Source organism: Salvia miltiorrhiza, chromosome 4 (genome assembly GCF_028751815.1).
Source record: "Salvia miltiorrhiza cultivar Shanhuang (shh) chromosome 4, IMPLAD_Smil_shh, whole genome shotgun sequence".
Classification (NCBI taxonomy): domain Eukaryota; kingdom Viridiplantae; phylum Streptophyta; class Magnoliopsida; order Lamiales; family Lamiaceae; genus Salvia; species Salvia miltiorrhiza.
The window spans coordinates 18,448,489-18,463,166 of NC_080390.1; the positions used below are offsets into that span (position 1 = coordinate 18,448,489).

Below are 14,678 nucleotides of genomic sequence, written 5' to 3' on the forward strand. Positions count from 1 at the left end.
TTGGGCTCAGGCTTGTCGCATTTCGACGATTTCCTGAAACATAACATGAAGACCTTAAACTTGGGAGCTGATTGGAGGATAGTCACCGGCCACACTGGCTTCGAATTCGAGAAATGGTTGTGACTGGAGGAGGTGCAAGAAAGGCGATTGACATTTTTTTTTATTTTAAAATTTTTCTCTTTATTGAAATGATGTCGTTTTGTCCGTGTGGCTTGTCAGCGTGTAAAAAAAGCCACAAGTAATGCCATGTCATCGCCGGTCAAACTTAAGAGCTGTCGGAATTTTCGCCGTGTGCAATTTACAATTAAATTAAAAGGTGGTGTATTCTGGGGCTATTTTTGAAGGTGATGTGCAATATGCAAATTCGGTTATAGTTCATGTATTTTTCGGGTATTAACCTTTTTTATTATAAGAATCTAATAAAGTCTATAAAAATAATTTAATAGAATCTACTAGACTCTATATAGAATGAAATTAGTAAAATTAAGAAGAATCATAAATTTTAAAATATTTATGAAAATCCTGTAGAATCCTAAAAGTGAATACACCCGTGACTCGTGAGACTCCCTTCTTGCGGTCAAGTCGACTAAGATGTATTAGTATTTTTTGTTCCTCCTCAGCTAGTGAAGTGTAAAATATCCATTCATTCATTCCTTGTTTCATTGAGCGGCTTTTCCGAGGACGAAACAAAGATGTCAACGCTTCAGATTACAAATCTCCCGCCCTCTGCAGCTTCTCCCTCTGTTTCCCCTTCTTCTTTCCCGTTATTTTTGGGTGCAACTTTGGGGCTCCCCACTAAATTCCGCCCCTCATTTGCTTTGACCACCGTATACAATAATCGAAAGATCGATTCTTTGAAGAACCCTAGATTCTCTAGAATCAGTTGCTCTGCAGGGGTAAGTGTGGCTCATGATTAGTTGTTTGTTTGGAGATTTGATATTTTATATGATTTTCGTGTTGAATGATTGAGTGGCAGGGCACAGACACACAAGTAGTGGTCAAAGAGAAGAGTGTATCTGTTATTCTGCTTGCAGGAGGAAAGGGCAAAAGAATGGGTGTGAGTCATCATTCATATCTCCACTAATATTTCTCAAAATTTTGGTTTGAATAACTCTGATTTTTTAGTATTTGTTTGTCAAAATTGTAATTTTTGATGCATTCATCTATAAAATTTCTTGAGTGCTTCTTCTATGGGACATTGGCAATTGATCATATTTTAATGAATGGTTGTGTGCAACAAAAGTGTTCCTGAACTTTTGAAACCATGATTTTATGCAGTACAAAAGTCGTCAAGGAATCAAAACTTCGTTTTTGGCTTCTTATCTGAATGAGATTTGTTAGACTTTGAATCTGTCTCGCCTTTTATTCTTTGTGCTTCTTTTTGTTCGTTTCGCCTTTTTATCTTCTTCTGAGGGATATTCATCACATGGTTGATTGTAGTCTGTGTTGTTTGATTCATAGGCAAGCATGCCTAAGCAGTATCTTCCACTTCTTGGCCAGCCGATTGCTTTATACAGGTGAGTGCAAGAATTAAACAACTTTTCTGTAAATGCTTTTGGTCATGCCAAACGATGTAACTACAGTATTATATATCGTGCAGTTTCTACACTTTCTCGAAGATGCCCGAGGTGAAGGAAATTATTGTAGTATGTGATCCTTCATATCAAGACATTTTTGAAGGTCTGGATATGTTGTCTACGTAGTACCTAAAACAATTACTTAATTCAAGAAGTAATCAAATTATGAAAATGCTTCCCTGTATATGCGGTATGCTCTGAAAAAGGCTTAGTTGCTACCTCTTCTATAACACAATAAAATACTTGCTTCCATGGTGTTAGATGCCAGAGACAATATTCACATTGACCTGAAATTTGCATTGCCTGGGAAAGAGAGGCAAGATTCTGTATACAGTGGATTAGAGGTAATCTACATGTCAGTTGTTTGAATTTATTTAACTTGACAATGTAGAACTTGTCCCTTGTGTACATTTTCCCCTTTCCTCATCAATCGTCACAAGATGGATGCTTTATTGATTAAGTTACCATGTTACCGGTTACTGGATTACCTTTTTATTTGAAGTTTCCAAATTGCCTACCGTACTCTTTGATTTATATAACTAAGATCTTCCACAAGTTCCTTAAGTTGGATAAGAGTATGATGCCTTAGGGACACTCTTTCCAGAACGGAGATTCTGAATAAAAACTTATTAATTTCAGAAGGGTTAATAGTGATTTATGGCCTGACCTTTCATGCTTTTTCGATTTGTAACCTTAACTTTAGACTATTTTTTAAATGACCTGAACTTAGTGAATTTGGTTAATTTTTAGCCCACCATAAAATTTCTGGCACCTGATTTCTGAGTTGGCTCACTCGAAGTGTGAGCTGGAATTACATGTTTCACCTCAGATAGAAATGTCATCGTTTCTGACATGAACAAGAACAAATTTCAAAAAAAAAATATGTGACCAATTGCTCTGCAAGCTTCGCTCCACATCCCAAACATGACTGCCATTTATTCGAAGATCAAATACCCTTCCACCAGAGTCATGGAGTTAAGACAATACTTCTACACCAAATTTAAGTTAGTGGTGCACGGAGGGAATGAAAAATTGGAGAGACAGAACTGGCCGGGAGAAGTAGAGTTGAAGGATTTGGAAATGGGGGGAGGTGAATATGCAAAAGGAATTGGCACAGGCACATCCTCCAAATGCATTTCACATGTCAATAATGCAAAGATTGAGTGCTACAAACCCTCTAAGATTCATTATAGATAATGCAACAAGAGTTGCCTCTCCCTCTCCAACTCACCTGCCGCTACGCCCTTCTCTGGATCAGCTGCCACCTCGTGGATCATCTTCGCCTCCTCCCATGGGGCTGCCACAGCCTTGGTCTCCACCTGCCCAACATGTAAATCATCTCTAGAAATTGAATAATCTCTCGGTTGTATGAGATTATTTCCCTTGTGTTGTGTTTGCGCACCAACAATCGATCAATCGGTGGTGACATTGAATTCTATCATACACAAACAAGATTTATCTGTTTGTGTTCACTGTGCACATGGTTGGAGCTGTTGGGCTAGTGTGATTCTTGTAGAGAAGAAATTGAGAACCAGAGCAAATTAGGGTTCTTAAATAAAAAAAAGGAATGTTTTTTAGGTGAAGATAACTTAGACAAGAAACGATGTTGTTTCTGTCTGAGGTGGAACATGAACTTCCACCTCATTTTACGGGTGAGCCAGCTCAGGTATCCATCCAGCCCTGGAATTTTTGATGCGGGCTAAAAATAATCATATTCACTAAGTTCAGGCTATTTAAAAAATAATTGAAGTTGAGGTTACAAATCAAAAAAGCGCCAAAGTTCAGACATAAAGCACTTTCAGAATCAGCACTACACTGGAAATTTCTCCTTGTATGTTGAATTAGTGCTTGATCTGCAATGTCTGCACTAAACCCCCCCACTTAAAAAGACATTATTAAAATTATCCCTAATCTAATTATGTGGAACTATTTGGAACAGAGCCCATATATTTTATAACTCTACTAAAACTGAGGATTTTGTTTCAGGAAATTGATTTAAATTCCGAACTAGTCTGCATACATGATTCTGCAAGACCTCTTGTGTTAACTTCAGATGTCACAAAGGTATGGCTACATCTTATGGTTTATCTCGATCTTCCTCATTTGTGTGTAATTTTCATTCTCTTAGATGAGAAAATGTACAAAAATCTATTTACATATCCAATTAGCATTAGGTTTTCTTCATCCTATATGCTGTCTAAGTTGTTCAAGAAGCCAGTTTAAAGCATGGAATTTCAGAATTGTGTTATCTGTACATGTTTGAGAGTGGTGTATGCTGAGGTGAACAAAACTGTTACGTTCCTGTGTGATGCTACTTATCCATATCCTAGTTGAAGAGAGTTATAAGGAATTATGGAAACATTAAATTCTTTGACTTTTTACAGTTGTACCATTGATTCTTGTCACTAAATCCTCGGTTTTTTGCTTTAACAATGCAGATGATAGCTATGTATGTGCAGGTTAAATTTTGCTTCCGTTCATTCAATAGATGATGCATCTGACAATAAACTTAATTTTTGTCGTGGTGCTTGATTGTCAGAACTTGACAATCCATTTAAGATTTTGTACGATTACCTTTTTATTAGTTTGTTTAATCAATGCATAATGACTCCAGATAGTGTTAGGGTTTAGGGTTATAAGTATAATAACCATAGTTACGGTATTCGTTACCAGGTTCTGAAGGATGGCAAGCGAATTGGGGCAGCTGTGTTGGGTGTTCCTGCTAAGGCTACAATCAAGGAGGTGGGCATTTTAATTCTGCCTCCCTGATACCTATGCTTAATGAAATTAGAACCCTTCAATATAATTTGTCGTTTTCAAGCTCATGTTTTCCCAATGCATTAAATTAAGAAATCAATAGTTGCTCATGGTTGGTTATTTATTTCTAATAGAATTTACACGGAGATTTGTTTTCTCGATAGTCTTAGCTCTTAGAAGTTTGACCTAAAGAGTTTCTACTCCTTTATTTTAGGCTCGACTATGGTGAAGGTTTTATCCTTTCTAATTGTATTTACTATACCAACTAAAAAGATGTTCAATTAGTATGGTAGCTAGATATTCAACTTCACCAGGAGACAATCATTGATATCAATGGAACAAGGATACTTGATTGGAGGGTTTTTCAAGATTATTTATAGTGTCAGGTCCACTATCAGATATTATATGTGTAAAACATATTACTGATTCCAACATTTTTTGTATATAAATATGAAGGAAACATGCTCTATTTGACTCTCGAGAAGTCTATATTTTGGTTAATTGGACTGTAGTCACCAGTTATTTTGCTTTCATGGCTGCCTGATATTTTTGTCAAGCATGATCTCTTAACATTAGGACAAGAGAATGATAATTAGACTTGTTTTTCTCTCTTTTCTGTTGTTGGTTTTCACTTGTACTGTCTCCATCTGCTTTGCTATTCAAATATGGATGGTATTTGTCCCGTCTTAGTATAGTACAACCTTGGAAAGATTTTGAGTGAAAGTAAAAATCAGGAATGACTACAGATAAAGGATTGTGGCCATTGTTGGTTGCTTCTTCTACCAAATGTAAAATGTTTGTATCCTATAATCAGTTGCTAAGATTCAATGATGTGGATTGATTAAAAAAAGTTTTAACAAATTGTACAATAGAAAGACAGATTTTAATCTCAAGTAAATCGTGTTGCTTTTGCATATTCTGAAGAAGAATATTTTTACGTTTCCCCTCGTTTGACTGGTTCAGGCAAATAGTGAGTCTTTTGTGGTAAAAACACTGGACAGGAAGACGCTATGGGAAATGCAAACCCCACAGGTTCATAGCCGTGCATTAAAACATCATTCGAGCATGTGCAGAACATGGATTTTCTAAACTATTCTACATGTCTTTTTGTGTACAGGTTATCGAGCCAGACTTGCTTAAGAAAGGTTTCGAATATGTCAATAGGTGATTCTTTATCCTCGCTAAACTAATCTTCTATATTTCTATTTTATATGAAAATCCGTAAGGGATGTTAAAAATAAAAATAAAGATAAAAGTGAATGGAGATAATTCTAACTAAACCAATACCCAATTTTGTATAGCGATGCTTAAACACAACAGATAAATGTATGAATTGTTTGTCATTGTAAAGATGATTTCTGAATAGGCAAAATCACCCAAACTTGATAGTTTTCTTGGTCTCCTGTGATTTCTGCAGAGAAGGTCTCGAAGTTACCGATGACGTCTCGATAGTGGAGCACCTTAAACATCCGGTGTACATTACTGAGGGATCTTACACCAACATCAAGGTTTATGTTTAATTTTGTTTGAAATCTTTCTAACACTCATCTGCCTTTGGATCAATGAGCAAACCATAATCTCTGAATGAGAAACTAATATGAATGACGTTGCAGGTTACGACCCCAGACGATTTATTGCTTGCTGAGAGAATATTGAACCCTGAAGATTAAGATTCTTACGGTGATTCCTTCGTTGGAGGTTAAATCATTTTTTTGCTATGTCAATGCTCTTGAGGTCATTACTAATAAATGCTACACATCTTGTTGTAAGGACAATCGTCGGTCGCAATTTTGGAAGAATAAAAATATGCATATAATTCAGTAGGGTGAATTATATATAGTATCACTTATTGTCTCAACTGCAAATCAGCGAAAATGTTCCTACGTAACCATAGTTGCAAACAAAGTATTCAGCATTTAAAATAAAAATCAGATTTGTGTTCTAACAATTATTTTTTGGCGTTTGAAAGATGACGTGTCTTATTAGAAAGCACAATGAGGTGGATTTGTATATTTGATTTTTGATTTTTATACTTCCCCCGTTCCATTACAAATATTTCACTTTCTATAATGAGATGTTCTATTATAAATGTCAAATTATTTTTTTGGCAACATATTTTCTCTCTATACCTAATATTTAAATAATTTTCATCAATTTACTTTATTTACTAATTACACATTTTTTAATTTTGTGCCCAAAGTAATGAGACATTTGTAATAGGACAAATGGAGTATACATGTTTCATATACAAAACGATGTCGTTTATAAGGGGATTAAGTTTATAATTTTTTTTTATTTTTTATTTTAATTATAAGACATCCACATTAAATTTTTAGGTCAAGTTAGATATGCCACATATGTTAGAGACCAAATGTGATGAGATATGCGAATGAATTTTGAAATGTTGAATATTCAAATTCCAAGGTTGATATTAATTTATTCAAATTTACCGTGTAAAAACATAACAAATAAGCCAATATAAATCTATGAATAAGATTTATCCATGCATTACAATCTAACGAAAATTTCACCATATTAATTGAATACGCTATTTGTGTATTACAATCAACTATTTGTAGATTTATATAGGGTTGGGTTTCGATAGTACCGTGTCCTTAGTTAGTATGTAATACCAAATCTAGACCATTAGATTAATAAAATCGGCTTAATAGGATGTTGCCACGTGTTTTTACGCGGACCCTGCTCTGGTTTGACGGGTCGACCTGTTTCATTTTTTTAGTTAACTTGCAAGGGGTAGCGGTTTATTTCACGACATATTAAATGATTGGATGTTCACTATAAAAATTAATTACACCGTCAACCCTCTTCATTTTTATCCATTTTCATCGGGATACAAACAGTTTCTTGTCGAGATTCCAATTTTCTTCTTCGTCTCCCAATTTCTTCTTATTCTCTCATCGATTTTCTCTACATTTATCTACAATGACGTTGTGAATCAAAAAACCAGCAAAGAAGAAATCATCTAACCATGTTGATGGTTAGTTAATAGAGTTTCATCTACTAGGTTTTTCCATTTACTTCGGCATAATTATGCATTTTAGATTTTATACATGTAAATCACACAAAAAGCGTAGATCAACTTATTTCAGAGTTCAAAGATGCATAACTTTGTTATTTATCCGATCAGGAAACCCTAATTTTACTATTTATGAAATCGAATAAAAAGAACACCCTCGTCGGGTGTCATTCATTGTCCCCGAGTTGCTGCGTCAATCACACGTTGGGGTTTAGGGATTCGTTTGCCTAGATCATTTCGTGGATTAGATTCAGAGGTTTTGGGATATCCATCTTTTATCTTCGTTAATCTTTATTTACCCAGTTTCGTTCTTAAATCTTCCACATAGCGTGTTTGTTTGTGAACGGTCCGGCAAGGTTAATACCATTACCGGCGAGGTTCATATTAAAGTGTGAGTTAAGTTTTCAAGAATTGAAGACGAGACTTATTACTGCCCCGGTGCTAGCTATACCAAGGGTAGATAACGAGTATGCTGTCTATATGGATGCATTGAAAAAGAGTCTAAGATGTGTATTTATGCAAGATGGAAGAGTGCTAGCTTATGCTTCACGACAATTCAGACCGCGCGAGATGAGTTATCCGACATACGATTTAGAATTAGCAGCAGGAGTTCACGCTTGGAAAATCCAGAGACACCATCTCTACGGAGTACGGTGCGAGATATATACAAATCATAAGAGTCTCAAATATCTCTTTAAGCAAAAAGATTATAATAAGTGACAGAGAAGATGGTCAAGTTAGTAAAATATTATGATCTAGAATAAATTACCACCTTGAGAAGGCCAATGTCGTAGCTGATGCGTTGAGTAGAAAGAATCAGTACAGTTAGGATTTCTCCTTAACCAAGAGAAGGACCTGATCAGAGAATTCGAGTGGATGAACTTGGAGGTAGTAATATCGCCTCAAACGACGGAGATTATAATTGTTATGCTGAGCATCTCACCTAAATTGCGATTAAAGATTATCACAGCGCAATGAGAGGATGAGAAGTTTGAGAAGATGCGATCGAAGATTCGAACTGAGAAGGTAGAAGGTTACAAAGAAGCTTACGTGTACCTGATAGGGAAGATTACGTGTACCTGATAGGGAAGAGTTGAAGAATGAAATTATGAGCGAAGCTTATGATGCACCCTATACCGTACATCGACGAAGAACAATTAGAAAACGTTCTCATGAAAAGATATGAAGCGAAAAATAACGTCTTTAGTAGAAAGATGTTTGACGTATCAACAAGTGAATAAAAAGATGTTTGACGTATCAACAAGTGAAGGCGTTGTATCAACTACCTTATGGCAATTTACGTTCGCTAGAGATTTCAGAATGAAAGTGAGATCACATAGCTATAGACTTTGTCACCGGATTGCCAAAGTCGAGGAGTGGAAATACAGCTACTTGGGTAAATATTAATAGACTGACAAAGATAGACTTAGGAAGAGTGCATTTTTCATACCGATTTCAATTACCTATGGATCTGACAAGCTAGCTCAGATCTACGTTCACAAGATAGTGCGATGACATTGAGTATTGACTCATCCAAAAACACCTAGCGGATGGACTCGAATTCATACGAGGTCGTCCTAGAGCAGTAAGGTGACTCAAGTCGTCTCACACGGAAGGCTTAACAGGACTTCAATTGTGCTACTAACAGAAAACATGAAATAACCTAAACACTCTAATAAGAAGTTTGGGTCTGACATTCACTCTCCGATTAACTAATGCGTAATTAAAATAAAGCATATAAAACTAACTAGGCCAAAGATAGGAAGCAGATTAAGAACGCAGGAAACTAATAAACCTAGGGTTATAAACTAGCAATCTAGAAAGCAATAGTTAATTCAACAATCATAAACAATGATCATCTAGGCGAGATAAAAGAACGAACAATTCATCAAATGAACTCGAAGCAACAATAATCTACGCAAAGGAAATAAACTAGCATTCAATCCTATAGAAAACATAAACTGAGTTCTTACAGCGAGTACGATCCAAATCTTCAATCCAATGTAATGAAAACTAACATGATCTTCAATCCACAAAAGCCAAATGATGTTTGTTGATGTTTGAACTACTCTAAAACTAGGAAAACAAAGGTAAAATCGCCTAGGAGGCTGCTGGGGTCGAGAATGCCTCCAAAACCCTAAAACTTGGCTTTTAAATAAAAAAAACGTAACTGCCGAAACACCAGGGACGGCGGCCGCCGTCCCACGGCGGCCTCCGTGACACAGCGGCGCCGTGGGCAGCCTTCGCTGATTTCTCCAGAAATTGCACAGCGCGCGCCGTGGGGCCGCGGCCGGCTTCTTGACGGCGGCCGCCGTGAGACGGCGGTGGCCGTGAGCTTTGATTCCAAAAATGCTCCAAACGATGCCAAAAAGCTTGACAACTCCCGATTCCTGCACACGATAGTAGCACACCCAAATAGTCATCGAGCACGTGAAAAATAGAGCAAAAAGATACGAAACATGCTCGAATGCACAGCAGAAACACTCGCAAATACTACCCAAAAACGAGGTAAACAACCCCCCCACACTTAAATCCTTTCTTGTCCTCAAGCAACAATCACAACATCGACAGAAAATCCATAAGCGATTCTTCTCACCAAGCAAAACACCAACCAATCCAAGTCTTTCAAGATATCAATATCCCCAATCAGGTGTTCAAAGTTAAGGTTTAAAATGCAACAACAAGATGATACCACTCAATCCGATCAGACCCAATTCTCCGCTAGGGGTGAATTTCCTAATGCAATTTCCTTTATAATCATATCTCGTTCCTTTTTCACATTCTTTCATTTTTTTCACATTTCACTTCTCTTTTTTTTGGGTCAAGTTATTTTCGCTCTTAATAGATAGGCCGTAATTCACGAGATTGACACTTTTGGAGGTGATCCAAAATATTCTCGTGTGGTTTCCCATGTTCATAATGATGACATTAGAGGAGCAGAGACTCAGAGCTATCAAAAACTCAACAACCAACCAAATAGTTCAACACAGAGAAAGATATTAGGATATTGCACTGAAAACACTCCCCCTAGCATCTATCGGACAAATCACGTTAAGAGTTGCTCATCAGGGTGTTGCATCTAAACATTAAACTAAATACACCATATTGGGAACAAATCAATCATAAAAGACAAGGACAACAAACAACATGAAACACAACCCAGAATCGCTAGTGAACCACCATCAACATGCGATGCACTTAAAAACAAGCAAGAAAACAAGACGAGGGGACCATTCACCCCACATAAGAAAGCCCAAGAACACAACAGAAAGACACCCACAGGATTCACAACTACCAACAAACATCCCCCCACACTTAAAATCTGGCACTGTCCTCAGTGCAAACAAAAAGAGGGGTGAACGAGGAAACTTCCCTAAATACCGATCCAAGTGGTGAGTCTGTAGTATCCCACGATGTCTACCAAGCTCTCATCTATAAAACAAACAGTCCCCGACGCACCAACCTGCACTAAACAACAGAAACAACAGAAACACAAACTCAAATAAAATGAAAGAAAAACGAAAACAAGAAAAACATGGGTTGCCTCTCATGCAGCGCTAGTTTTTAAGTCGCCAGCCCGACTAAGAAGATCCCTTAACCAAAATCCGATTGAAGCTCCAGCTGCCTTAGCGCCCTTGTAAACACATCTTCTTGAATTGCAGCTGCGGGTCCTCCAAATGAGTGCTCCATGCTCATATCCTGGGATGGCCCTCTATCCACACATCCAACGAGATTGAGTGACCCAACCTCATTAAGCTTCTCTTCCAGTAGCAAGGCACGTAGAAGGCCTTGCTCTTTATCATCTTCCTCTTGCAGCTTATCTAGGAATTCTTGCTCATTCTCACTTTCATCTTGCGGGTTAGCATGAAATTCTTCCACGATCTCGTCCTCCTCCTGTAGCTTATTAAGGAATTCCAGCACAATACAATCCTTATCCAAAGCATAAAATGTTTCAACATAAGAGCAGTTTTGAATTAAGGAAGTTGGGGTAGTAGGTTTTTTTTATCAAAAACTGAGAATGTTACCGCTCTACCTGCCCCTACCATACTTACAGTTCCCGTACTCATATCGATGCGAGTATGGGTGGTAGCCATAAAGGGTCGGCCAAGCAGCACGAGATGCCCATTCTCGCCTCTAATCCCTTTTCCCACATCAAGTACAATAAAATCAGCCAAAACACTAATCCCCCTCACAACCACCTCAACATCCTCAACAAGGCCTCGTGGGCTGCTAATGGAGCCGTCAGCTAGCTCTATCTTAATATTCGTGCATTTCAGCTCTTTATTTCCCAATTTCTCAAAAATATCAAGTGGCATCAAATTGACTGCCGCGCCCAAATCAAGCATTCCTAAAACCTTTTCAACCCCACCTAAGCTAATATCAAAAATAAAGCTACCTGGATCTCCTTGCTTGGGTGGTGGTTGGTCTGGTGCAACAGTGACAGGTGGCAGTGGCTCACTGGGGCATTGGGTAGCCTTGATTGCTTGCACGGTTTTGCTTCTCCATTTCCCCGTGGTTATTGGGGCATTTTCCTTGATTACCACCACGACATGAGCTTGATGAGGCTGTTTGTCCTGATTGGGGAACTTCCCAGTTGGCTGTTCTTGCTGCAGCTGATTCAAGGCTCCTGTTAGTTTCCCAACTGTAGTCTCGAGACGCTTGATGGTAGCACTCTGAGCCTCCATCGCCTGTTTGCTAGCTTGCATGAAAGCTTGCATCTGATCTTCAAATAAGGAGCCTGGAGGTTGGTGCTGCTGAGGTGGGTAGAGTTGCTGCGGGGGTTGCTGTTGCTGATATGGTTGAGGGTAATGCTGCTGCTGAGGGAATGAAGACTGTTGTTGAGATGGGTAGAACTGCTGCTGGTTCTGATACCCCAATTGCTGTGGAGGTCGGGGGAACTGATTGCCTTGGTTTGATCCCGACCCTTGGCCTGGAGCTTGGTTCCTGCATCCCGAATTCTGCTCATTTCTCCAACCCGAATTGGAGCTTTGTTGCCCTTGACTAAAGATGGGCCTCTGTTCAAATTGAGGCCTCCCCGGATAGCCCTGAGCAGCATAGACCTCTGCTTCTCCTTCAGGTGTGAATTCCCCTATTCGATGGCACGCATTGATTCCATGGCCAAATTCGCCACATATGCCACAACCTTTTGTTGATGGTGCGCGAACGGGTGGAGCCTCCACCTGGTTCATCGTGAGGTGCTGTACTTGCCTCATCAAGTCCGCTACCTGCTTCTGAAGCTCATTGTTCGGAGCTACTGCATTCGCTTCAACTCTCCTTCCTCTGACCGACTTTTGTTGAGAGCTCGCTGCAAGTGTGTTGAAAATCTCCTTGAGCTCATCAGCTGTCTTCCGGGCAATGTTGCCCCTGCTGTACTGTCCACCGTAAATTGTGCCGTCTGAATCAATCCGTCATAGAAGAACTGCATCAACATGACGGGTGCTAACTGGTGCTGCAGGCACTGGCGGAGGAGCTCTTGGAATCTCTCCCAAGCCTCGTGGAGAGGCTCGTCAGCTCCTTGCATGAAGTTCATTATCTGGGTCCTAATCTCCTGTGTCTTGTGATTAGGGTAGTATTTGAGCATGAACTTCTCACATGCCTCTCCCCATGTGGTGATGGAGTTTGGCGGCAGGGACAGCAACCACGTCCTAGCCCGGTCCTTGAGTGCATAAGGTAAGCACTTGAGTCTCAACTGATCCTCGGTGAGTTCCAGCAGTGGGAAGGTCTGCACTTGAGTGCAGAAGTCACGGATGAACTGTAAGGCATCATCACTCGGCATCCCATGAAAAAGCGGAAGCAGGTTTGAATCGTTGAGCTTCAGATTATAATTCCGGACTGTCGTGGGAAGCACTATCGCCGAAGTGCTAGTGTTCCCAATAACCGGTCTGGAAAAATCGCCCATGTATTGTACGTTCTGTTCCGCCATGACTTCCTGGTCGGGGTTGGGACGAACTTCTTCTTCTTCTTCAGAAAGCACTGAAAGTGTATCCTCAACGGCTTCCAGGATAGGGTTGGAAGCGATTCTATCTTCACAATCTTCCTCTTGATACTGTGGTTCCACGAGGTTTCTCGAACTGGACTCGGACTCCTCCTCCAGGCTTGAAAGGACCTCACGAGGTCGGTGAATGTTGTCAAAGTAAGGCGCTAGCTTTCTCTTCAAGCTACGACGACCTTGCATACACAACACTAGCAAACCAAATCAAACGCTCCGGAGGGAGAAAATAACCAAGTCAAAAGAAAGAAGTAAAATAAACACGAAAAACAAATGCAACACAACTAAATGCCTAAAGCCTTCCCCGGCAACGGCGCCAAAATTTGACTCATCCAAAAACACCTAGCGGATGGACTCGAATTTATACGAGGTCGTCCTAGGGCAGTAAGGTGACTCAAGTCGTCTCACACGGAAGGCTTAACAGGGCTTCAATTGTGCTACTCACAGAAAACAGGAAATAACCTAAACACTCTAATAAGAAGTTTGGGTCTGACATTCACTCTCCGATTAACTAATGCGTAATTAAAATAAAGCATATAAAACTAACTAGGCGATAGGAAGCAGATTAAGAACGCAGGAAACTAATAAACCTAGGGTTCTAAACTAGCAATCTAGAAAGCAATAGTTAATTCAACAATCATAAACAATGATCATCTAGGCGAGATAAAAGAACGAACAATTCATCAAATGAACTCGAAGCAACAATAATCTACGCAAAGGAAATAAACTAGCATTCAATCCTATAGAAAACATAAACTGAGTTCTTACAGCGAGTACGATCCAAATCTTCAATTCAATGTAATGAAAACTAACATGATCTTCAATCCACAAAAGCCAAAAGATGTTTGTTGATGTTTGAACTACTCTAAAACTAGGAAAACAAAGGTAAAATCGCCTAGGAGGCTGCTGGGGTCGAGAATGCCTCCAAAACCCTAAAAATCGGCTTTTAAGTAAAAAAAACGTAACTGCCGTCCCCACGGCGGCTGTAACACCCCGTATTTTTTTTTCCTATGTTGTGAGATATTGTCTTAACACTATTGAGAGTACTGAGATGTCGAGATGCGAGACTAATTTTTTTTATGACCAGTTAAGACAGATTGTCTTTTAAATAGAGTTACGAGTGAACAAACCAATGATGGAGTTAGAGTGATGAGATTTGAGAAATGAGTTGAGCTAGAGATGCTGATTGAATTGAGTTGAGATTTTATTTTAATTTCGACTACCGGGAATAGAATTACCGGATACCGAGTTATCAGAGATTTACTGTCCTATTAAGAAAATAGGAGTAATGAGTCTGACATAGAGTCGAGGAAGAAAG

The 14,678-nt window shown here is 39.0% G+C and overlaps 1 protein-coding gene across 2 annotated transcripts; it reads left to right on the forward strand.

The window, feature by feature from the left end:
* The first annotated feature begins 557 nt into the window (after positions 1-557).
* LOC131023665 (2-C-methyl-D-erythritol 4-phosphate cytidylyltransferase, chloroplastic-like) lies at positions 558-6,179 on the forward strand. Of its 2 annotated transcripts, XM_057953208.1 has the most exons (11): positions 558-896; positions 977-1,057; positions 1,462-1,517; positions 1,601-1,680; positions 1,839-1,921; positions 3,564-3,641; positions 4,251-4,319; positions 5,298-5,366; positions 5,452-5,498; positions 5,752-5,842; positions 5,948-6,179. In XM_057953208.1, exons 1-11 carry the CDS (start codon positions 693-695, stop codon positions 6,002-6,004), a joined length of 915 nt encoding a protein of 304 aa, XP_057809191.1. In that variant the 5' UTR covers positions 558-692; the 3' UTR covers positions 6,005-6,179. The 2 variants fall into 2 exon arrangements, with proteins under 2 accessions (XP_057809191.1, XP_057809192.1); XM_057953209.1 differs by lacking the exon at positions 1,839-1,921 and having other exon boundaries at positions 579-896; positions 1,601-1,628.
* The last annotated feature ends 8,499 nt before the right edge of the window (positions 6,180-14,678 follow it).